At 43.4% G+C, this 23,392-nt stretch overlaps 1 protein-coding gene across 1 annotated transcript; it reads right to left on the bottom strand.

Moving 5' to 3' along the window:
- Positions 1–1,180: 1,180 nt before the first annotated feature.
- On the bottom strand, positions 1,181–22,464 carry a1cf (apobec1 complementation factor; the record flags this gene model as incomplete). The annotated part of the gene is made up of 12 exons (XM_083787307.1): positions 1,181–1,314; positions 3,332–3,498; positions 3,962–4,098; positions 5,640–5,902; positions 7,528–7,672; positions 8,017–8,157; positions 10,127–10,224; positions 11,166–11,330; positions 12,908–13,146; positions 16,804–16,934; positions 17,454–17,588; positions 22,366–22,464. 12 exons carry the CDS (start codon positions 22,462–22,464, stop codon positions 1,181–1,183), a joined length of 1,854 nt encoding a protein of 617 aa, XP_083643433.1.
- Positions 22,465–23,392: the final 928 nt, after the last annotated feature.

Raw genomic sequence — 23,392 nt, 5'->3', positions numbered from 1 at the left:
ACAGTGTCTCGTTGTCGAGAGGGTCCTAGAAGAATAATGTCATTGTTGTTTCAAAATGTCTAAACTTCAAACGTTTTATCGATTAACTTCATTAACGACTGTTAACCAAGCCCTGTTTCCATGTGCAACTGTGTCACGCTACATTCTCACAACTTGTGAGCTTTTTGTCCGCGTTTGAACGATTTCACTTAAAATCACAGACACGAGGTTGTTAAAATGTTGTTTCTTTTAGCTCAATATTGTCATATCCAAAGCCAATAGTGTATTTAAAAGCAAGGACCATGAGCAGGATTTAGCATTAATTCACAGTAGTAAAAAACCTCCACCCCATATAAAGATATAAATCAACCATTTCTGTATGAACAGTTGAACAGTACATGTTAAAATGGCAAATGACATGAAATTCTCAATGGGTGTCTCACTCACGTTCCCACAATACGTTGAGAAAATAAAGTCTCATACGGCTGGACCTTTAACTGTCGGAAATTGTAAAAAAAAAGAAAATGCACTCGTGTGACAGTAATGTTTGTTTAAAGTTCTCCCAAACAAACATTAAAAGTCTATAGACTTGGCCATGCCATATATGGCGTAAAAGTGCTCTAAACAAACATTTAAAAAGTCCATAGACTTGGCTCAGACTTGGCTGCCAATACACAGACATGATTTCAAAAGCCAGAAAACATTACGTTAAATAGCTGATATACAAGCGATGTGATGCGTTGCATGGTTGTCGAAATGGCCCTAGATCTTGCTATAGTACAAATAGCTGATCTACAAGCTCACAACGTGTCAATGTAGATTGGCTAGTTGAACTATTTTTACTAGTTTTAAACTAGTAAAAAATGGCAAAGAAGTTTAGGGATAAGGGGTTAGGGGGGGCGCGAGATATAGAGCCCCTGCTATTTTAGCTTTTTCTTCTTTCTTTTTTTAACAAAAAACATTTTAGAAGATTTTTGAAAAGGAATTAAAAATGGTGAATATTTTTGATGTTTTACTTATAAACATAATACCCCAAAATAGAGACACTGTGGTTGAAAGTGGTTAAACTTCACATTGTAGATCTGGAAAGACTTTTTTTTCTTCTTCTTCTTGGCAACAGAAGGCCGACATCCAGAATACTTTCGTGGCGGACGTCGTTCCTGCCACCCGTCTGTCTGTCCGTCCGTCCGTCCCCCGTTCTCTAGAACACCCCGTAGCTGTCGGCGAGGCGCGTGGCCACGGCGAAGGCGGGGTAGCCCTCGTAGGTGGCGTAGGCGGTCAGGTCCTGTTTGAGCTGAGACGCCACGGAGCTCGGAGGGCTGGCAAGGGTGTAGCCTGCACAGAACGGACAGGACATGTGGTCAAAACCGCACACACACACACACGCACACCGGTGCCAATGCCTATAAGCTGTGGGCACTATACTCTCCCTCTGCCAACCTGGGGAGAGCCCCGAACTGAGCTCACACTTCCTTCAATGCATGAGGAGTGAGCAGGCCGCTTCTTATCGCCTGATGCATGCGGGGAAGTTTCCCGGGAGGACGTATAGCACGTAGCATGTTATTCCAACCAGTTCCTTTCCCCTCCACCAGGCAAACTCCACACAGAAAGGGCTTTTTGCCAACCCCACCTATAGGTTATGGGCACTGATGGTGCGGAGGAGAGAACACACACACACAGAGTCCCCTTTTTATAGACCGCGCTACCGACTGCACCACGGTGACCCCTACCCTTCTGCTTTCTGTCACCAAAACCAAAAATAATGTGGGGAGGCAGCATTTTGCTTGTATGCAGCACCACATATCTGGAACAAACTCCCAGAAAACAGCATAGGACAGCTTATTGAATTTAAAACACAAAATACGTTTGCCGTTGCCTCTGATTTAGTTACTTCTCTTTTCCTCTATTCTTTTCTATAACTGTGTTACACTGCTTTGCCTTGCAATGGCGCTTCCATGCAGCTCTGTTGTATGTGCATGTGACGAATAAACAACTTGAGCGACGATGTCAGGTTGTGTGTTCCATTCTTGGTCAAACACAGTCAGGTGTTATTGTGCATGTTATGGCGGGCCTTGAAATTAGAAAGTTTGAGAAGCAGTTTGCTGCACTATGGAACTGGAACAGAGCCTTCATTAGAATTGGTGGTGAAGTGAGTTGAGATCTGTCGGGAACTTGGGATTCAACATTTGTGGCAAAGTTTGATTGAGGGACTGCCATTGGATATTCTTTTTCTTTTTTCGTCATATGAAAGCAGGGAATCATTGACATATTGGTTGTTCAGTTTGACCCAACAGTTTTGGAGATATGGTAATATCTAATGCAGAGTGATGTCTTGCAGAGAAACAGCGAGTTGAGAAAACAGGCTTGAAAAGTTCACTTCTGTGGTCTCTAACATTACACCTACAGTATAGCTACATGTTTAAGCATCTAATTCATATTTCAGCTCTGATATTTATTTCAGACATGCTCTAGTATGTGAAGAGTGCTATTAACTCATTTTGGATAAAATATAAATAAATTCTCCTCTGGTGAAAAGCTGGAGGTTGCACGATGGCAGGCTCTCAGTCAAATCTGGTCACGGTCTATAGGGCTCCATTGAATGGCTCAGTCCAGGGACTGGACTGAGCCATTCAAAGGAGCCCTATAGAGTGTCACAGTCCCGCCCCCTTTCAGAACGACGAGTGGCCCAGGAAATGATTCTCCATTCATTTTCTCCATAGGCTTTTCAAAAATTATTTATATAAAGATGGTTACGCCGCGGACAAAGCCAACTCGGATCGTGACAAATCATGACAACAAACACAATATTTTGTGCCGATCAAATAATTTGAAAGAAGAAAATAAAGGCAGGATACAACACTATTTGTTTTGTTTTTCTTCTTACTAATTATTTGATCGGCGCAAAACATTGTGTTCATTGTAATGATTTGTCATGATCCGAGTTGGCTTTGTCCGCGGCGTAACCGTCTTTAAATAAATACTTTTTGAAAACCCTATGGAGAAAATGAATGGAGAATATTTCCTGGGCCACTCGTCGTTCTGGAAGGGGGCGGGACTGCGATGCTCTATAGGAACCATTATTTGAGAGAGATAAGGGCAGTCCATACTGTCTCCGACCACCGAACTTTTCGTCGGAAAGATCAGACTTAAATTTTTTCTCCGAAGTAGAGTTCGGCGAGTCACAACATCTGGGAGTGCAGCTTTCAGATTTTTTTTCCGGAGGAATGCGTTTCAGAAGTTGCGAGTGGCGTCATGTTGTAGTTGTACCGGAGCTTTCCGACGAAAAGTTCGATGGTCGGAGACAGTATGGACTGCCCTTTAGTTGTTTCTTTCGGTACGGACCTTCACATACCTTGGTAGGCCACTGAGGTCACAGCAGCAGAAGCGGCGGCCGCGGCGGCGGCAGCAGCCTCGTTGGCGCCCTCTGCCTGCAGACCCAGGGTCTGCAGTGTGTGCTCTGCGGCATGGAGCTTAGCCTCGTCCACTGCGGTGCACAGCTTGGCTGGGGTGAACGGATGGCTGCGGGATACATTTTTTTTAAGAGGTTTTGAAATTACTATAATTAAAAATCAAATGGCGACCCAGAAATGGGTCCCGACCTTAGAGTATATATTAATAGAGACGGCATCCGGAGAAAACCCTGAGGCGAAATGGACATAGTGGCCCGAATTTGGTAGTGCAGCTGGAGCCAGCGCTGGTCCGTTGACTATCAATGCACACGTTCATGTTATTGGGCCCATGAACACGTGAACGCCGTGTTTCATATACGTGAATACGCGCAAATGGCGCAATGATAGTCAACGGCCAGCACGTTCATGAGTCCATCCCAGAATGAGGAGTGAAATCACCTCATGCGCTTTTGAGCAACTTAATACAAGTGGATGGGAGAAGAAATCCTATGCCGTCTCTATTAATATATACTCTAAGGTCCCGACCCAGTGATTGTGAAACTAATGAGTGTTGTTAGACGGTATAGACCTACACGTTGGGGTACTGCGTGGCCAGGGCGGGGATGGTGACTTTGTAGAGGAACAGCTGCCTCTGGTCAGGACCGATGGCAGAGTGGAGCTGGTACACAGGCTGACCCCAGTTGTTCTTCTGACACACCTCCTCTAGAACCTACAGGGAGAGAGAGAGAGAGAGAGAGTGATGACGGTCTACTACCGTCGACAATAGACTTCTCCCGATCTGGAGCAAAACAATCGTGATTGGGACATCCCTATAGAGCGTTGCAGTCCCGCCCCCTTTCAGAACGACGAGTGGCCCAGGAAATGATTCTCCATTCATTTTCTCTCTGAATTGAGAATCATTTCCTGGGCCACATGACTTATATCCATGTCATGATATATAGGTACAGTAGTGTCTGTGATGTTGATTCATTATATCCCTAATCATGATATATAGGGTGGATATTGTCTGTGATGTTGATTAATTATATCCCTAATCATGATATATAGGGTGGATATTGTCTGTGATGTTGATTCATTATATCCATGTCATGATATATAGGGTGGATATTGTCTGTGATGTTTATTCATTATATCCATATCAGGATATATAGGGTGGATATTGTCTGTTATGTTGATTCATTATATCCATAATCATGATATATAGGGTGGATATTGTCTGTGATGTTGATTCCTGACCATTTCCTAATAAACTACTGGGAGCTTAAAGGACCACAATAGGTCCTCACTAATAATCATGAAAGAATGGCACAATTCTTTGTCTGTGTAGGAGGGCTGTGGCAGATCAGAAACCGTCCTACAGTGACATCATCGATGGGGAATACAAGCTAATAGAAACTGCAGGCTTCCTAGTCCTGAAAGGTTGCAATGCGAAAATGGAAGCCATCGTTCTCACGATAATGAAAATCTAAACATCTTTGTAAAAATAATCTTGTTTAAAAAAAGATCTGCCTAATGATGATGTCACTGGAGGACGGTTTCTAAACTGCCCACAGCCCTCCTATGAGACACAGACTGAGTAGAAAATAATTGTGCCATTTTATCATGATTATTAGTGAGGACCTATTATATGAAGAGGTTGAAAAGTGGTGAAGTCGTCCTTTAAGAACGGTGCGCGGACTTCCCTACCTTCTTTCCGTATATATTTTTGTCCTGCACCCCGTCAACATGTTTGAGATGTGTGTGCTTCACTGCTTCCCCGTTTGGATGTTCTCTCATAAGTGTTCTATAAAAATGTAAATATCGGATCGGCTCAAAATCTAATGATCGAAATCGGATCGGGAGCAAAACAAATTGCATGCGTCCTACCCAGTGTTGATTTCGTCGACTAAAACCAAGACGAAAAATGTTCGTCGACTACCTTTTTTCACTGACGTAAACTAAAATGGAAACTAAATGAAAACTAAGCTATGATGACTAAAACTAAGACTAAATATTGACAATTTCGTCGACAAATAAAAACTAGACTAAAATGTTAGGAAGGGACTAGAGGTCCAGTATGAGTCATTTTACACAGGGTTGCATGCTGAAAATAGCCGGCAAGCTTGTAGATCGGCTATTTTCAGCAAGCGTAAAATTACGACAGCATCAAGGCCCGCCGAAATACATTTTAGTCGACTAAATCACATGTAGATTTAGTCGACTAAAATCTGATGTATTGCCAAAAGAAACAACACTGGTCCTTATATATACCTGCGTGGGGTGTTTGAGTCCGGAGGTCTTGAGTGCCATGGCGGCCGGGTTGAGAGGGGTGAGCTCCATGCCTGGCAGCAGGTCGTAGAGCTTCTCCTCCGCCCGCTGCTTCTCCGCCGCCTTCAGGCCATGATACGCCGCGGCGCCTCTTCCGCCGCCGTGCAGGCCCGGAGCTCCGCCCCCACCGGCACTGTAGGCCAGGTAGCCCCGCCCGCCCAGCCCCCGCACCCCCGCGGCCCCTACGGGCACAGTCATGTAAACTTCTACATGGAGGGGAATCAGCAAATCACCGGGGAATCAAATTGGTATGTCGTACGTCGATGATGAGTACGTACCAGATAATCACTGTAATTATGTGAATCACGTGTGAACCAAACACACACACATGCACACACACACACACACACACACACACACACACACACAGCAGGAGCCACCATACTGTATACGACGGGGGGTTTCAACTGATTGTGAACGAGGGGGCACCACCATACCCTGACTTGGAATCAACCTGCAGGGGACCGCTGTTGTGTTGGGTGGCCGGTGGGGACAATGGGCTAAGATTAGTGCCTTTGCTCATCCCATTTGATAATTTCCATTGACTACTCTCTCTCTCTCTCTCTCTCTCTCATTAGCAGGCAACAGTGCTGCACTGTCTCTCTCTCTGTTTCTGGCAACAGCGCCCCTACTGGTACTAATAGTCATACTCGTGCTCACAGTATAATAGGTGGGTGGGTTAACGTCACGGACATTGCTCTTCCTTGGAGTGGTTGCACCACTCAAAAATCTAAATCATCTAAGCATATAGGCTGCATATAGCTTGCTGCTTCGCAGACATGGATGTTAAAAAATGTAATGTAAAGATATTTAAAATATATATTTTTTCATGAACGGAAATGCCAGCTTTTTTATTCGGATTTCGGTGTAGTCCCTCCCTATAGACTATATAGCATTCGGAGATTGTGGAATAGTTCTGTACTGTAATAGTCTGACTATTAGTGGTCCATATGACACGATTACGGGTGGTCCATGTCTGTCTCGTCTTGGCTATTAGTCTCATGTCTCATTATGTCAGACATACATAAATGAAAGACAAAGAAGTGGTGTCTGACAGTGTGCGGGACATCTTCTTTGTCTTTCAAAGATACCCTTTTCATCATAATGCTCTATTGCCCTACGCACCAGCCTTTTGACGTGTGCATCGGCCTTTTGCTATAAAGACATAATACATAAATGACATCTGGAAACATTATAACACATACTAATCAGTTTGTCTTGTATCGATGGCTTCAGCTGTGTGGGTCATGTGATATCTCTGCCTCGGCCTGCAGCACAGTACAGTGAAGCACGGCTTCAGTCTGTCTTCCAACTCTCATGTGTCTGTTCCTCTTTGGAGACCACGATTGTACATTATTAGTCTCCATTCAATCATTTATTGTCCCCATTTTGATTGGGTTTTTCCATTTTATTTTGATATTATTCACGTGATGGTCATTCATTCTTACATGTTTGATTTGATTTGAATTGAGTTCATATGTGTAGCCTAGGCTACAGTACATTTATTTTGATTCAAGTTGCTTGCTTAAGAAGAATGTTCAAGCACACAAATAATTTATTTTTGTGTTCAGATTTGGTTTGCTTCAATCAGACTGTAATATGCAGGCAGTGTCAGCAGATTTTGAATGAGCAAATGCTACACACAATGCAGTAAATTAACTTAACAGCTTTTATGGCCTTGACAGCCCATTGATCCAAACCGAAAAGTCCTATCTGATTGCATTAAATGACGTTAAACTCACTTTGTCAATCTTTATGCAGGCGCATATATTACCCTTTATAGGTCGTAGGCAATTATGAGCGAAAGATCAGAATGATTTCCATCACTTACCTCTGACTGAGGGGGTCCTGATCAGACCCCGGCCCCCGATGTGAGCCTTGGCCCCTGGGAAGCGGAACTGACTTGGGATGGCCGCGTACGCCTGGGGAGCGTAGAACACTGGCGCACCCAGGTAGGCTGTCGTAGGATCATACACCTGGAGGGGAGGGGAGGGGAGGGGAGGGGAGGGGAGGGGAGGGGAGGGGAGGGGAGGGGAGGTTTATTTGACATTAAGTAAAGTCATTAAGTAAGTAGGCTACCCTAGTTTGAATTAGTATTAGTCAATGCATTAAGACCTGAGGCCGATTATAAAATATCAAAATAATTAAACACTTTCAAGGTTTTTCCAAAAATGTTCAAAATTAGCAGATGTACAAGCTGTGAGCTTGCATATCTGCTATTTTTCTGTTCTCTGTTCTAAACTATAACTATTTTTAATTTAAAAATATATGATTTACAAGCTCATGTTATGCATTAATTGGGTAAGTATCGGACCGGCACTTGTCCCAGGCTGTAGGCAGCGTAGTCGGTCTGCAGCAGAGAGGAAGCACTGCGGCCCCCCGTCCCCCTGGTGTAGCGCACATAGCTGTCCTTGTCCACAGGCTTGGCTAGAGTCACCTCTATAGGAGAACCATCTAAGACCTAGAGAGACAGAGACAGACAGAGAGACACAGAGAGAGACAGAGACAGACAGAGAGACACAGAGACAGAGAGAGAAAGACAGAGAGAGAAACAGACAGAGACAGACAGAGACAGAGAGAGAGACACAGAGACAGAGAGAGAAACAGACAGAGACAGACAGAGACAGACAGAGACAGACAGAGAGACACAGAGACAGAGAGAGAAAGACAGAGAGAGAAACAGACAGAGACAGAGAGAGAGAGGGACAGAGAGAGACAGAGACAGACAGAGAGACACAGAAAAAGACAGAGAGAGAGACAGAGACACAGAGAGATAAACAGAGAGAGACAGACAGAGACAGAGAGAGAGAGAGAGGGACAGAGAGAGAGAGACAGACAGAGACAGAGAGGGACAGAGAGAGACAGAAAAAGAGAGAGACAAAGAGTCATTTTCCTGGTTCATATTTCATATTTGGCAATAGATCCACATTTTGTAGGGGGGGGACTATGGATGGAAATTAGCATTTGCTAAATCTGGCATATGTACAGTTAATCATGCTGTTAATGTATTTCTGTATCTGCATGTTATTATAGAAATGTCATATGTGCGGGGACGGTGCCCCCCTCTCCCACACAATCATTCTACAGTTGTGGCCCCTGGACTAATCTAGTTGAATACCCCTGGTTTAACCCATTTTGGGCGGGAACCCCTTTTGGTGTTTTAAGTTATGTTTTAAGTTAGACACCGAGTGCCGCGCTACGAGCTTGTATAGGTCTGCTATTTTTGATAAATCGTGAAAATGTGACACAAATCTATGAATATAATTATATTCTTTCAGAGCAAACGTTTATTTTTTTTGACTTCTTCTTCTTCTTCTTCTGTCTTTAGGTTGAAAGTAGACTGACAGGAAATGGGGAGAGATATGGGGGGATGTGTCACGTGGACTGCGGTCACGTGTGTGTTTATTGTTTGTTATGATTAGTTTTGTGTTATGAGTAGTATGATGTAGTATAAATATTTATATATTTATGTAATTATGTAATAAAAAATAATTAAAAAAGAATTTATATGAGGTAACTGGGGGTATTGTTATCGTATATATATGTATGTATATAGACATATCTGTGATATCTCTTAGTGTATATATATATATATATATATATACACACATCTAAGTAGACTTGTTATGAACCATATATTGGAATAGAGGGCGCCTTCTATTATATATGTGTTCTTCTCCACTCCAGGTTGGATTGACTCTGTGTTTACCTTGTCAGTGACATCAACGAGGGGCCGGCTCTAGTCAGGTGCGTCTGATCAACGCCTGCCTCCCTTATTGGCTGTCGGTCACGTGTCACCCAGTGGCCAATGGGTGCACCCTTAGCTACTTAGTCAGTCTGTGTCTGACAGCTCGTCGGGGGAACATCACTATGGTCTTCCTCCGACCCGCTACTCTATGTGACTACTAACTGTGAAAACTACCTTTTATTGTTTAACCCATTTGTTCCGGACGCCCTTCGGAAAAGGCGTTGTTTTCTTTATTGTATTTCCTTTTTGTCTGATTAAGAGAGCCATTCATTGTATATACTTTTGATTACGTTTTATATATTATTATAATAAAACCTCGCATTTGACCATGGTTTCCTGTTCCTCCTTCCTATGTTGCCTACTCATCTTACCCCTAGACTATATGAGTTGTAACAGGATGACACGCGGCAAAGGCCGTCGGGATCGGGAGTCGAACCCACGGCACGCCGTCAGGCTGGCTTAGCAGCCTAGGTGCCCAGACGGTGGAGCTAACCCAGAGTGAACGTTTTTAACTCAAATCTTTGCTTCCAGGGACTCCCTGGAACAACATGTTTTCAGATGGGGGTCGGCAGCCAATTTCATAACATTTCTGAGATTTTGGAGAACCACTGACAGAAACATGGGTTTTACAGAAAACTGTCATGATTTAGAAGACATTTGTAGAATAGTCCTCAGTTCAGACCTTGCCGTTGAGGGCGTTCATGGCATTAACGGCGTCTTCCCTCTGAGAGAAATGGACGAAAGCATAGTCTCTGATCTTCTTCACTCTCTCCACAGCACCTAGAGACGCACGCACGCACGCACGCACGCGCACGCACGCACACACACACACACACACACACACACACACACACACACACACACACACACACACACACACACACACACACACACACACACACACACACACCAAGGTTATTATTATAGTGTACAGATTTCATCCATCCCAAATACTAGTGTAGTGTAAAACAAAATACATTTTCTCTATGCAATTTTAGTTAGTTTTAGTGTTTTCCAAACACATAATACAGTTAAAGTGAGCACTTTTTTGCAAAGCCCATTTCTATATTTTATGTCCGGTTAACTATTTTTCAGATTAGATGTATCTCAGATGCCTAAAGAATGTCTATTTACCGAAATGTTAATAGTTGTCCCTATAGAGCGTCCCAGTCCCTCCCCCTTTCAGAACAACAAGTGGCCCAGGAAATGAATCCCAATGGATTTTTCCCATAGGCATTTCAAAACGTATTTATTTAAAGACCTTTTAAGTGTCGTACGAAGCCAACTCTTGTCGTGACAAATCATGACAACACACACAATTGTTCGGGCCAAACAAAGAATTAGAAAGTAGAAAAAAACGGCAGGTTACCACACTTTTTTTGTTGTTTTTCTTCTTTGTAATTATTTGTTTGGTCCAAAATATTGTGTCATGATTTGTAACGACAAGAGTTGGCTTCGTACGACGCTTAAAGGTCTTTAAATAAATACGTTTTGAAATGCCTATGGGAAAAATGCATTGGGATTAATTTCATGGGCCACAAGTGTAGGTACTGTATAGTCTGTAGATGGTGTGCAGGTCATTTTATTTTATTTTTTTATTCTATTTCAGTTCACTAAAATGTTCACTGAAAAAGACTTTGACTAAAAACAAAATAAAAACTTTCCAACGAGGTCAACATACCGCTGCACTCTCCACTGCAGTCGGACGGAAATGAACACACCTGGTTTCAGGGTGTTGAACTCCTTCTCGATGACCTCCTCGGTGGTCTGCAGCATCAGGTTCCTCACGTACAGGATCTTCACCGTGGACATGGTGTCCTCGTCCACCTCCACCTCGGGCTCCGCCCAGTCCACGGCGATGGCGTGACCCCACAGCTGGATGCGACCTTGCGGGGGGGAGAGAGAGAGGGGGGAGAGAGAGAGGGAGGGAGAGATGATAAAGGGACAGAATTGAGTGTCTAATCTTCCTCCGTTACAGTCTTGGTGCGAAGCCAAGAGGGCTATATGACCTATAATGAGTCCTGTGTTATCACAGAAGCTTGCATCTTTACGACCGCGTTGCTCTCACGATAGAGAACTTTGACCCATTGTGTGAGCCCTCCGATTGGTCCCTGACAGCAGGCTCTTTCTGCCTCGTACCACCCTTTTCCCTAATGGTTGTCTGTGTTGAATTTGCCATAACGTCATTTTGGGAGGAAAATATATGCCCAGTCACCAATGCTGCACCTGCAGATGTCCCTTTTTACTGATACCGCAAGTTTGAAATAAGAATTGAATACACAGAATATCAATACGAACCAACTGGAAAAAAAACGGGTTGTTTTAATGGTAGTGGATGGAGAGAAAGGATTTTTTGTCCAACCAAGTAACGGCAACCAATGGGTGCGAAGAGGGGCACAACCACGGGCGGGACTTGACAAAGGGCTGAGTATATCCCTGTAGTGTGTAGTATTATCTTATCGACACCCCCTCCTGAAAGCTCTGCAACCATTGGACCATGACACAAGAATTATGGCCCCCCGGGCCGCCATGGTCTGCACAGTAGGTGAAGTACAGTATAGAAGGCCGCTCTGTGACATTATGTGTCCAGCAGAGGATGTTCAACCAGCTCAGTGGTCTTGTGGTTAGAGTGTCCGCCCTGAGACTGGGAGGTCGGGGTTCAATCCCCGGCCGGGTCATACCAAAGACTGTAAAAAATGGGACCCAGTGCCTCCCTGCTTGACACTCAGCATCAAGGGTTGGATTGGGGGTACTGTAAGTCCCTGTGACATATACTAGCGTCATGTCCAGGGGGTGTACTTGTACATCAAGCCGCCTCACACTACAGAAACAGGAGATAGGCTCCTGCCCCTATGGGCAAGGCTACAAGGCTACTTACTTACTTAGAGGATGTTGACCTTTCAAGATAACATGGCTGATGTTCCTGCATGTCCTCACTAACTTTAGTCATCGTTTATGAATGTGTGTGTGTGTCGGAGAAATGTACATTTTACCCATTTAGACCTGAGGCAAACAGTTTGTTGACTGACTGTCATTTATGTTATGCTGACTGTTTCGTTCATGTTTTTTGTACAAGCCAAGTGATATGGTGAATACATATAATTTATGTAATTTATAAGAAGAAAAACAAAACAAATAGTGTTGTCTCCTGCCTTTATTTTCTTCTTTCTAATGATTTGATCGGCCCAAAATATTGTGTTCATTGTCATGATTTGTCACGATCCGAGTTGGCTTTGTCCGCGGCGTAACCGTCTTTAAATACATTCTTTAAGAAAAGCCTATGGGCAAAATGCATTGGGATTCATTTCCTGGGCCACTCGTCGTTCTGAAAGGGGGTGGGACTGCGACGCTCTATAGATGCGGAGGAGAGAGCACGCCCCCAAGTATATATAGTAATATAAGCACACACAGCGTCGCACACACGCACACACACACACGCACACACACACACGCGCGCGCGCACCTGGCAGCAGCTTCCTCCTGGCCATGGCGGCAGCGCGGTGGGTCTCGTACTCCACGAAGGCGAAGCCGCGGTTCTTGGCCTTGTCGGCGGCGCTGGGGTAGACGATGACCTCCACCACCCCGTCGGTGACCTTCCTCATCTCCGACAGGATCTCCTCACGCTTCTTGGTCTTGGGGATGCCGCCCACGAACAGGCGGCAGTTGTCGACGCTGGCGCACACGCCCAGCAGACGGCCGTTCCTGCGTGTGTGTGGGGACCAGGGGACGTGCACAGAGTGTTAATAATAATAATAATAATTGTCACGGGGCAACCCGTGCCCTATATACAAACACACATGAAACTGTTTCCTATAACATGCCAGGACTATGGTTTTAAACTTTATTGAGATTGTAATCACTGATTGGTTAGTTGTCTTTCCTGCACAGCTGGTGGCATTTCCCTTGATGAGGAAGGGGCCAAGTGCAATGCAGGAGAGGGGTGCTCCCAGTGATGGGCAAGCTACTTGGAAAATGTAGTAAGCTACACTACCAGTTACTCTCTATTAAATATAGCTCAACTACAACGAAGCTATCCCCAGATAATTGTAGCAAGCTACACTATAAGCTACATGGCAAAAGTAGCTAGCTACATGGACACTACTTTTAAAAAATATATTTTTTATCAACTTAATGATCAAGTTTCCACCGAACAAATAGCCTAATAGGCAGGCAAAAATGCTGAGTTTGATTGTTTATTAAAAAACAAACAGGAAACAAGCCCTCTGTCTGGCTTTTGGTGTCAACTTTTTCACATTTACTTGTATTAATGTACCTTGCGGTGTCAGGAGCCGGCTGATTCATGTGTTCAGTGTTGGGAAAGTTCTTTTTTTTATTAACTATAGTTCAGTTCACAGTTAAAACATTTTAAAGGAACTAATTCAGTTCATAATTCAACATTTTGAACTAAAGTTCATGGTTCCAAAAAATTAACGATTTTAGTTATTTTTTGTTATTTTTTTTTAAATTATTATTATTGCCACAGCCTAGCCATTTGCACACCAGCTGAGAGACATAATTTAGACTAGAGAATGCTAGTCTCTCAAGACAGACTGTTGCCTCGATAGGCACTGTTTTACCGAATATTTGAGGATGGGATACTCAGATTGAGAGAATGCTGACAGGCACTTAAATGAGATGTTAATGTCCTGTAGGTAGACTTAGAAATAAAACTAGTGTTGACTAATCAATACAAGTGGCTCTTATTTTGATGGGGCAGTTTCTGCACAAGAAGTCCGTTTGACTTGTAAACGATGAATGAGCTGTCAAAGTACTATAGTTGCTAAACCACGTTAGCGATCAAATTTTTCAATATGAAAACTTTCACTTAGACAATAATGTAGGTTACACACGCTGGAATTTAAAATAAAATCCCCCACAAAACTTTATTTAACAGTCAATTTGTAACTTATAGCTTTTGTTGAAAGCTACGTCACTACTTGGGTCTAAAAATAGCTACACTACAAAAAACGCTACTTGGTTCAAAAGTAGTGAAGCTACCATCAAGCTACTGATAAATGTAGTTAAGCTATGTAGCTTCGCTACTTGTAGCTAGCTACTGCCCAACACTGGGTGCTCCTCCTTATGCTTTGATTATTTGTCATTGAGTTCATGCTTTAATATTTATACTTGTTTAATTGTAACACATTATTGAGAATGTTTAGGTTACAGTTTATTCAAGGTGTTGTTGATGGAAGTATTTATATTAGTGAAGTATTTGAGAAGAAATGTGCTAATTGAGTCTGTGCCCAGTGGTAGGATCCACTCCTATTTAAAAGAGCCTGCAGGGACAGGCTAGTTAGTTAGATGTGGGCAATGACACAGGCAACATCCCTGAGGGAGAGCTACAGGGCCTTGTGTGATCAAGGTACAGCCTGAAGAGAGCTCTTATGCATTTGGGTTTTGTTCAGTAGTGTTTGCTCAAGTGTTTATTTCGTTTTGTCATTTTTCAGTATTATTGTTATTGTCCTGTTGAACCTGTACTGGACTTTGGTGGAGGAGTTTTGGGGGAGAAATAAATACCCTGAAACGGCATTTCTGACTGTTCTTGGAGCCTTGGCCGTTCGGGTAACTTTACAATAATAATAAAACTTTATTTGTATAGCACCTTCCATGACATGAAATGCAGCTCAAAGTGCTTTACAGAGCAATGGAGGAAAAAAGAAAAGAAAAGCAAAGGCATAAACATAAAAAAACAAGCAGTAATGCAATACAGTGAGGACATGAATAACAAAGAAATAAAAGATCAATTAAAAGCAAGGGTGTAGAAGTGGGTCTTGACTTGAGCTGTGCTTTAAAAATGTCTACAGAGGCTGCCTGTCGAAGGTACAGTGGGAGTTTGTTCCACGCCGTCGGCCCGTAGAAGCAAAAAGCTGCTTCCCCGTATTTTTTTGTTGCCATTTTTTTAGGCAAAGCGAGCAGGCCAGCAGTGGAAGACCTTAGGGGGCAGTTTGGGACATATTTAGGCAGGCAGTCATGTAGGTAGGAAGGTGCGAGACCATTGAGAGCTTTATACACAAGTAAAATAATTTTAGGCAGGGGCTGACATCGCTTAAGCCTATAGGGCACTTTTGGACAAAAATAGTGAAAATAGCAGATCGACAAGCTCACAACGTGTCCCACCGCGCCGTGTTGTGAGCTTGTAGATCCGCTATTTTCGGGGAGCAACCCGGCACTCTTTAGCTAGTGGAGATGCGGTGTAAGGACAGCGCAAAATGCTACGTTCAAGTTCAGGAGGCTTCGGGGAAAAAATGAATTCTCCTGAATTCTGCTTCCAGAATGGCATGGCAAGGAGGGACATTTGCATTTCTTTCACCACAGTAAATGCTGCATTCATGGTCTGGAAAGGGCAGTTGTTTTACAGGCAGGTAAAAGGGCAGGGGCTGAAGCCCCCTTTGATGTCTATGCGTGCACGTCCCTCCCTGGTGGGGACAACAAAATGCCCCCCCCCCCTTCCCCCGTGTGAACAAAACTGATGTGGAATCGAAACCCGCGTGCAACTGCCGCTGCTCTGTGGTTTATGATGCGTCAACAGTTGAGGGGGGGGCGGTTGGTTCAATAATTGTTCATCAGGTGGTCATGGCAGGTTCTGTTTCATAATAATAATAATGATGATGATGATGATGATAATAACTAGAAATGCACTCTGTCGAGCTGGCAACTTGCACACAAGTATAGCCATGCATGGCCTACTTGTGCGCAAGCAGAGTGCGCCATGAGGTGTGCTCACCACTGGCATCAACGCTGCCTGGTACAACTGCTGGTCTGAATCCTCTGTAAATCGTCTCTACTTTGAGTGCTATAGAGCGTCGCAGTCCCGCCCCCTTTCAGAACGACGAGTGGCCCAGGAAATGATTCTCCATTCATTTTCTCCATAGGCTTTTCAAAAAGTATTTATATAAAGACGGTTACGCCGCGGACAAAGCCAACTCGGATCGTGACAAATCATGACAACAAGTACACAATATTTTGTGCCGATCAAATAATTTGAAAGAAGAAAATAAAGGCAGGATACAATACTATTTGTTTTGTTTTTCTTCTTACTAATTATTTGATCGGCCCAAAACATTGTAATTATTGTCATGATTTGTCATTATCCGAGTTGGCTTTGTCCGCGGCGTAACAGTCTTTAAATAAATATCTTTTGAAAAGCCTATGGAGTAAATGAATGGAGAATCATTTCCTGGGCCACTCGTTGTTCTGAAAGGGGGGCGGGATTGCGACGCTCTATACTAATAAGTGTCTAATAACTGATTTCATAGTTGTTGAGTTGCTTCATAACTGCTGTTCTAAATCCTTTAGACCCCTAATAATAATAATAATAATAATAATAATAATAATAATAATAATAACAACAATGACCTGATTTCATAGTTGTTGAGTTGCTTCATGGCCGTCTTAGCTTCCTGTTTGGTGGTGAAGGTGACGAAGGCGTAGCCTCTGTTGTTACCGTTGAAGTCCATCATCATCCTCACTTCATACAGCTTACCAAACTATAGGAGAGAGAGAGAGAGAGAGAGTGGTACAGTATAAACAAAAAATAACCAATCTACAAGCTCACAAGGCATTGCATTGCGACACATTGTGAGCTTGTAGATCGGCTACTTTCAAATGACCCAAAATGTATATTGCCGACGTGGTTAATGAATGTTTTGTAATGATTAACTATAGTAACTAAAGTTTTCAGATAAATGTAGAGTAAAAGCACAATATTTGCCTCTGAGATGGCAGTACACGTAAAAGTATTGGAAATTGGAAATACTCATGTAAAGTACAAATACCTCAAAATGTATACTTTACAGTACACTTTAGTTACTTTACACCACTGAAGTTAAATAGTTTCTATATAGGACATTTGTGCGTGCGTGCGTGCGTCATGCCTGTATTAACCTGACACTGCCAGATGATCCAGATCCAAGAAGCTTGCTACACACATTTGTTATGCTGTCTTGGGGAACATGGTTACTCAATACCGCCCCCATCTGGCAGAGTCAGGTTATGCCTGTATATACCTTCTCACAGAGAGGAACCAGCTCGTCTTCAAACAGGTCCCGGGGCAGTTTCCCGATGAAGATCTCACTTCCTCTCTCGGGAGGTGGTCCGTCCCAGCCTGGAGGGGGTCCGCCGTACCTCCTCTGTCCATTCTCCTGAAGAGGAGGAGAGAGAGAGATCAGTGATTCTTTAATTTCAAAGACCCGGCCGCCCCGGTTTGACATGCTTTTTAGGCCACGGATTAATATACAGCGTTTTGTTCATCTCTGGGTCCACTGATCTAAATTGTAAATTCTTCAAGTGTTTATTATGTACCCATTTAGGCCTGACGTCGAAATAATAAAAAAAAGTCTTCTGAAAGAATATAATATTCAAAGATTTGTGCACGATTTTTCAATAGCTAAAGTATTACATAATGATATAATGCTTAGTTAAAACAAGTGTAGGGGAGACTGGGGTAATGTGAGACACTGGGTAATGTGAGACACCCCCTGTATCACATGACCACAAGACATTTGTGTCATGTGACGATTATATGTTGAAGCCCCTCCCATTTCCTACCTGCCATGGAGGAGAGGACCTTATTGTGCTGTGGTAAGCATGTTTTTTTCACAAAAATATGTTTTTTGCATGTAAAAGTTAATTTTCTTGTCGTCAACAAAATCAGCTGTTGTGTCAAAGCAAATTAATTCAGGTAGAAAAACTTAAATCATACACGTTGATGAACTACCATCATATACATCCATGAGATTGCTGCTAGCTGAAGATTAACCTGTATTGCTAAAAGAGGTCCTGTTTACCAAAATGTGGGTGTGGGGTAAAGTGAGACAAATGCTCTGGGGTAAAGCGAGACACTGTCTCACATTACCCCACCATGAGGCACAAGTTAAGTTCAGTCTTAAACATATTTTAATCTAATATTACATTGCATATGTTTTATTTTCTATGTCATAAACATTGTAGAAAATGCCAAGATACACCAGAAAGACAACCTGGGGTGGAACCACCCTTGTAGAGATGGAGAAGGCAGCCGCTGAGAGCAAGGCAGAAAAGACGATAATACACCAGAAATATATGCACAATTGCACAAATTATCAGAAGAATCCTGGGAAACACAAAAGCATGGGAGAGATTTGCTATAAAGGAAAACGATGTGGCACATGTTCTGAAATGTGATGTGGCGAAGAAGCTGCCACAACCTAAACAGCGTGGAGGAACCACACAGAGAGAGCAAATCCTCACCTTTAGAAACCAGTGACTTGCAGGAAAGTCTGGATGGCAACCGAGAAAGGTCAGTGACGCTGGAGAGACAGCTGACCTCCAGGAAAGACTGGCAGGGTAACAGGGGCCAGCAACCCCTGTCGCAGCACTCGCAAGAGGGCACCAAGCAAGCTACAGAACGTACAAATAAGCAATACCCCCAGAGTCTCCCGAGAGGAGGGGAGGAAGGGAGACTCGATAGGACAGATTCAACGACAACAACAATGCCAGTGACACCGACTCAGAGAAGGCTTCTTTGACTCAAATACACCAGAGTAAGGCTAAGTGTGGACACTGGACAAGGATGGACACATGCACACCGCACAGACGAACAGTCTGGTGAGATGTAGGAGAACCCTAGGCATGAGGCAAACCATAGTCCTAGAGACCTCAGTGCTGTTGGTTCAGGCATGACAGAAAGGACAGTGGGCGGATCTTCGGGGGCTTCCCTGGGCGAGCTGGTCGCTGGGGTGTGGTCAGCACTGGTTTGCTGCACCTGGCCAGCAGGTCACTCCGTGCCCTGTTGGCCGGGTGTGGCCAATGCTATAGCTGGTTTCACCTCGGTGATGGCTGTGCCCGGGGCGCCCCTCCACAGATTTGTCTATAGCTGGGGGCATGGAGGAGAGGGGCAGTGACTTGGCCAAATCACTGCTGACCCGCCAACTGGAGAGTGTAGTTGTTGAGGGTTGAAACACTCTAAGACGTTTGGAGACCACCTGATAACCTCTCTTCCAGGCCAAGGCTTCATCCATTAGAAATGGATTATAATCACATCGTTGATGTATTTACAAACTGTAACCTTCAGGGCTGGAATGTAGAGTAGGCCTAGTTGTAGCTGTAGCTGTTCTAGCTGGTTCTGATGGTGCTGAGCCCCTACTAGCCTGCTCTAATTAAGGGTCAAGTGTTCTGAACCCAATTGCTGTCTACTATGCTAAAGTGACACAGATACATTCCCGGTCTTAATGGGTTAAATGGGGGGAAACTTCGACCGAGAGAAACGTTTATCTCTTTTAGCAAGTGTTGCTTTTTGTAGAGATGTGAATTGTGTGCGTGTGTGTTGTGTTCTAATCATTTGAATGTTAATTAAAACATTTTGAATTACAGAATGTTGTCTTTGATTCTGTTCAGACTTACTTTCAAGTGTTTAGAAAGAAAATGTGGTTAATGACCAATTCCCATGATTCTGTTACTCGTCTGACATTAGTTTTGGAATGTGTGGTTGTCAAGCTAGCTGTCAGTGTTCTAACTGTTAAAACAAGTGTTTTTATGGTAGTTTTAAAGTGAAAAGAATAAGTGGTTCACTTTACCCCATTGATTTTGCTGGTCTGTCTCACTTTACCCCAGCCCTGGGGTAAAGTGAGACACCTGACCACTTTTTTTAAAACAATCATATTTTCACTGCCCTTTGTCTTGGATTCATTCTAATCATTTCCATTTTTAGAAAACATCCCAAATGAATGGGAAATATGTAAATTTGACTGATATATCATTTTAGCTCGCCTACAGAGGAGCAAATGTAAAAAGTGTCTCACATTACCCCAGTCTCCCCTACCTAGTGTTCCATTTGCAACATTTTCCACCCTAAAACATGATCATCAGGTATTATTATAATATAAGGGGGAAGAACTTTTTCCACAAAGTGTACAGTATTTGTTAAAATCATGCTTTTATGTGGACACGCCCATCAGTTCATTAAGTATGCCTGGTTTTGCCTGGTGGGTGGTGATGGGTGGTGATCCACCTGAACTGAAGCCGCACCCACAGCTGTAGTTGTATGATAAAGGGGGAGGGGGTTAGGGGGAGGGGCTGATAGTGTGGCGTCACTATATTACTGTTTACTTCATTGGCCCGTTTGACTGTCAAGGGTTCAGCCTCCAGGAAGAAACCCTAAATACAAAGTTAATACACCATTGCACATAAAAACAACTCCAGGGTGTCTAATGAAGTACTGTCACCTCATAGACACATGGCAAACTGGAGACTATCAACTGGAGACTTGACATTCAGTAAGTGGGTGTTAATGATAAAAACATTATAATGGTGTGTAAAACAGAAAATCAACATAGCCTACGGATATGTTGGTGACCCATGATTCTGAGGCGTGGATTTATTTTGTCATGGTGGCACCCATCACTTGCCATGCGGGAAACCATTGCATAGAGATTATAAAGCTGTTTGATAGCTTCACCACCAGGTGATGCCAGAGGGACACAAAAAAAAACACCGCAGAATAAGAATTCAAAGTTACTAACAACACCACACCCATTATCTGGCATATCTCTGCTGTGCTGTACTGTTGTTGTTGTTGTTGTTGTTTATCGCTGCCTATAGCTGCCTTAATCGGCCTTTGTTCCTTTCCTAATGAAGATAGAATGATGATGTGCGACTGTTGTGACTGGGTAAGTAAACGAACTGCATTCAAAGAAACACTAGTGTAGTTCTCTAGTCCAGGAGGGGTTCTCAAAGTGGGGTCTAGGCAGGGCCGGATTAACCCCCAACATGAGTCCCCCCCCCCCCCCCCCCCCCCTGTGCAGATCATTTTTCGCCCCCCCCCCCCCCCCCCCCCTCATAGCGCGAACACCCCCCCGAACACTAGCCTGCCTAATAAGCCAGACCGAATCAGCCGTTGGCAAAAATAAATTGCCTGCAGTGTTGTGTGATATTAGTCCCGCGACAGTGTTGTGTGATATTAGTCTGGTTTATTAGCCAGGCTATACCCGAACACAATAGCGGCATATAGGTCATATAACCAGGTGAGGCAATAAGCACATCAATATAATGTGTAACATTGGACCCCAGGGGGCCATTGAGAGGGTTCCACGGGGTCCCCAGCAAAATTACTTAAAATAGCCTCTCTTTTTTTTTTTACCCAAATCCTCTCATGCATATGAGTGTTCCTGCCATGTACAAAATTTGTAAATTTGTGAAATAAATATGTCACTGGTCTAGACAAACTCCCGTCCTGGGATAAGTATACCTATACAGTAGATGCTGCACACATGGAACAAAAAACAGTTGCTAAATAGAATTAAAAGTGTTTCTGTGATTATGTTCACGTGGAACCCATAGCACTTATCTTATTTTATGAAAAACCCATGTTTCTATGTCAGTGGTTTTCAAACTATTTAATGTCAAGGACTCCAAAAATTAAATGTAATTGGCCACCGACCCCCCATCTGAAAATATGTTGTTCCAGGGACCCCCCAGCAGCAAAGATTTTTCTCGATTTTTCTAAAATAGCAGATCTACAAGCTCGTAACGTGGCACTCGGTGACACGCTATGAGCTTGTAGATCTGCTATTTTTCAATAGCTAAAGTATAACATGATGCTTAAAACACCAAAATGGGTTTCGCATAAAAATGCGTCCGCAAAGTGCAAACCCACAAATGGGTCCAGACCCAGTGTTTGGGAAACAGTGATATACTGTAGGGTGTTATGTGTGATTTGTGTTACCTGTACTAGCTGGTATCATAGGGGTGTTGTGTGTGATTGTGTTACCTGTACTAACTGATATCATAGGGGTGTTGTGTGTGATTGTGTTACCTGTACTAACTGGTATCATAGGGGTGTTGTGTGTGATTGTGTTACCTGTACTAGCTGGTATCATAGGGGTGTTATGTGTGATTGTGTTATCTCTACTAGCTGGTAGGTGTTGTGTGTGATTGTGTTACCTGTACTAGCTGGTATCCTGTTCGTTGGATGAGGTTCCTGAGTGCCGCCTCCTTCTGTGTTCCCGCCAAACCGTCTCCTGCTTTCTGATTGGTTTCCATTGGGTGTGATTGACAGCGATATGTAAATCAGGGAAATTAGCGGTGCTCACTGCACAAACAAAGACAAAACAACACAACACATTTTGTTAAAACAACTGACAGCAATAACTTCTATGAATTAGAGCGGTGCCCAGTTGGGCACTGGCCTACTTGGAACGACGCAAGTTGGAAATGAATGCCCTGCCCTTATGTCTGTGTTCCTTTTATGCCCATATATGGAGTTCTTTGTTAGGCATGCTCAAATATGGAGTTGTGATGTCAGAACAGGCCAGCTCCATATATGGAGATATAGGGGTGATCAGTGTCCAGAGCCAGAGCAGAGGCTTTGGTGCTGGTTCTGGACAACAATCTGCCACCGGGCACTGCACTGAGTGCACTCCCTGTGGGGGTGTGGAACGCGTGCGTCAAATTTGAAGTCGACTCGAGTTATGTGGATTACAGACATACGTATACGCACAGAGACTTGGTTAGATAGATTCTTGATTTTCATTCCAAACTGTAAATGTGCTGACAGACAGACAGATTTAGGTATGAACCGTATGGTACGGGTACCTATAGTTGTTTTGAAGGTGAGAGGTCAAGGTTAACTCTACAATCATTAACAGACTGACCTGAAGTCAGCTCACAGTCAACTGACATGTGTCTCTGCAGTGTATGTCAGTGGGTTCAAAGGTTTTCCATGGACATTCATTTAAATTGGGATTAAGTATGGTACAAGAATGATGACACGTACGTTACATTTCTGTTTACGCCTCTCATTTGCCTTCCACGTTGTTGAGTCTAGCCTGCGAGCCTTTAAAGTACATTGTTAAATTCAGACTAGCTGACATTGATTAATAGACTATTATGAATTCTGCCTATAGCTTACATTGATTACTAGCCCACATTATTGAATTCAGCCTAGTCTACATTGATTACTAGCCTACAT

This window comes from Protomyctophum parallelum (assembly GCF_964188405.1).
Source record: "Protomyctophum parallelum genome assembly, chromosome: 17".
In the NCBI taxonomy this organism is placed as follows: Eukaryota; Metazoa; Chordata; class Actinopteri; order Myctophiformes; family Myctophidae; genus Protomyctophum; species Protomyctophum parallelum.
Note: the sequence above shows the minus strand (reverse complement) of the source record. Positions and strands in the feature narration are given on the sequence as shown.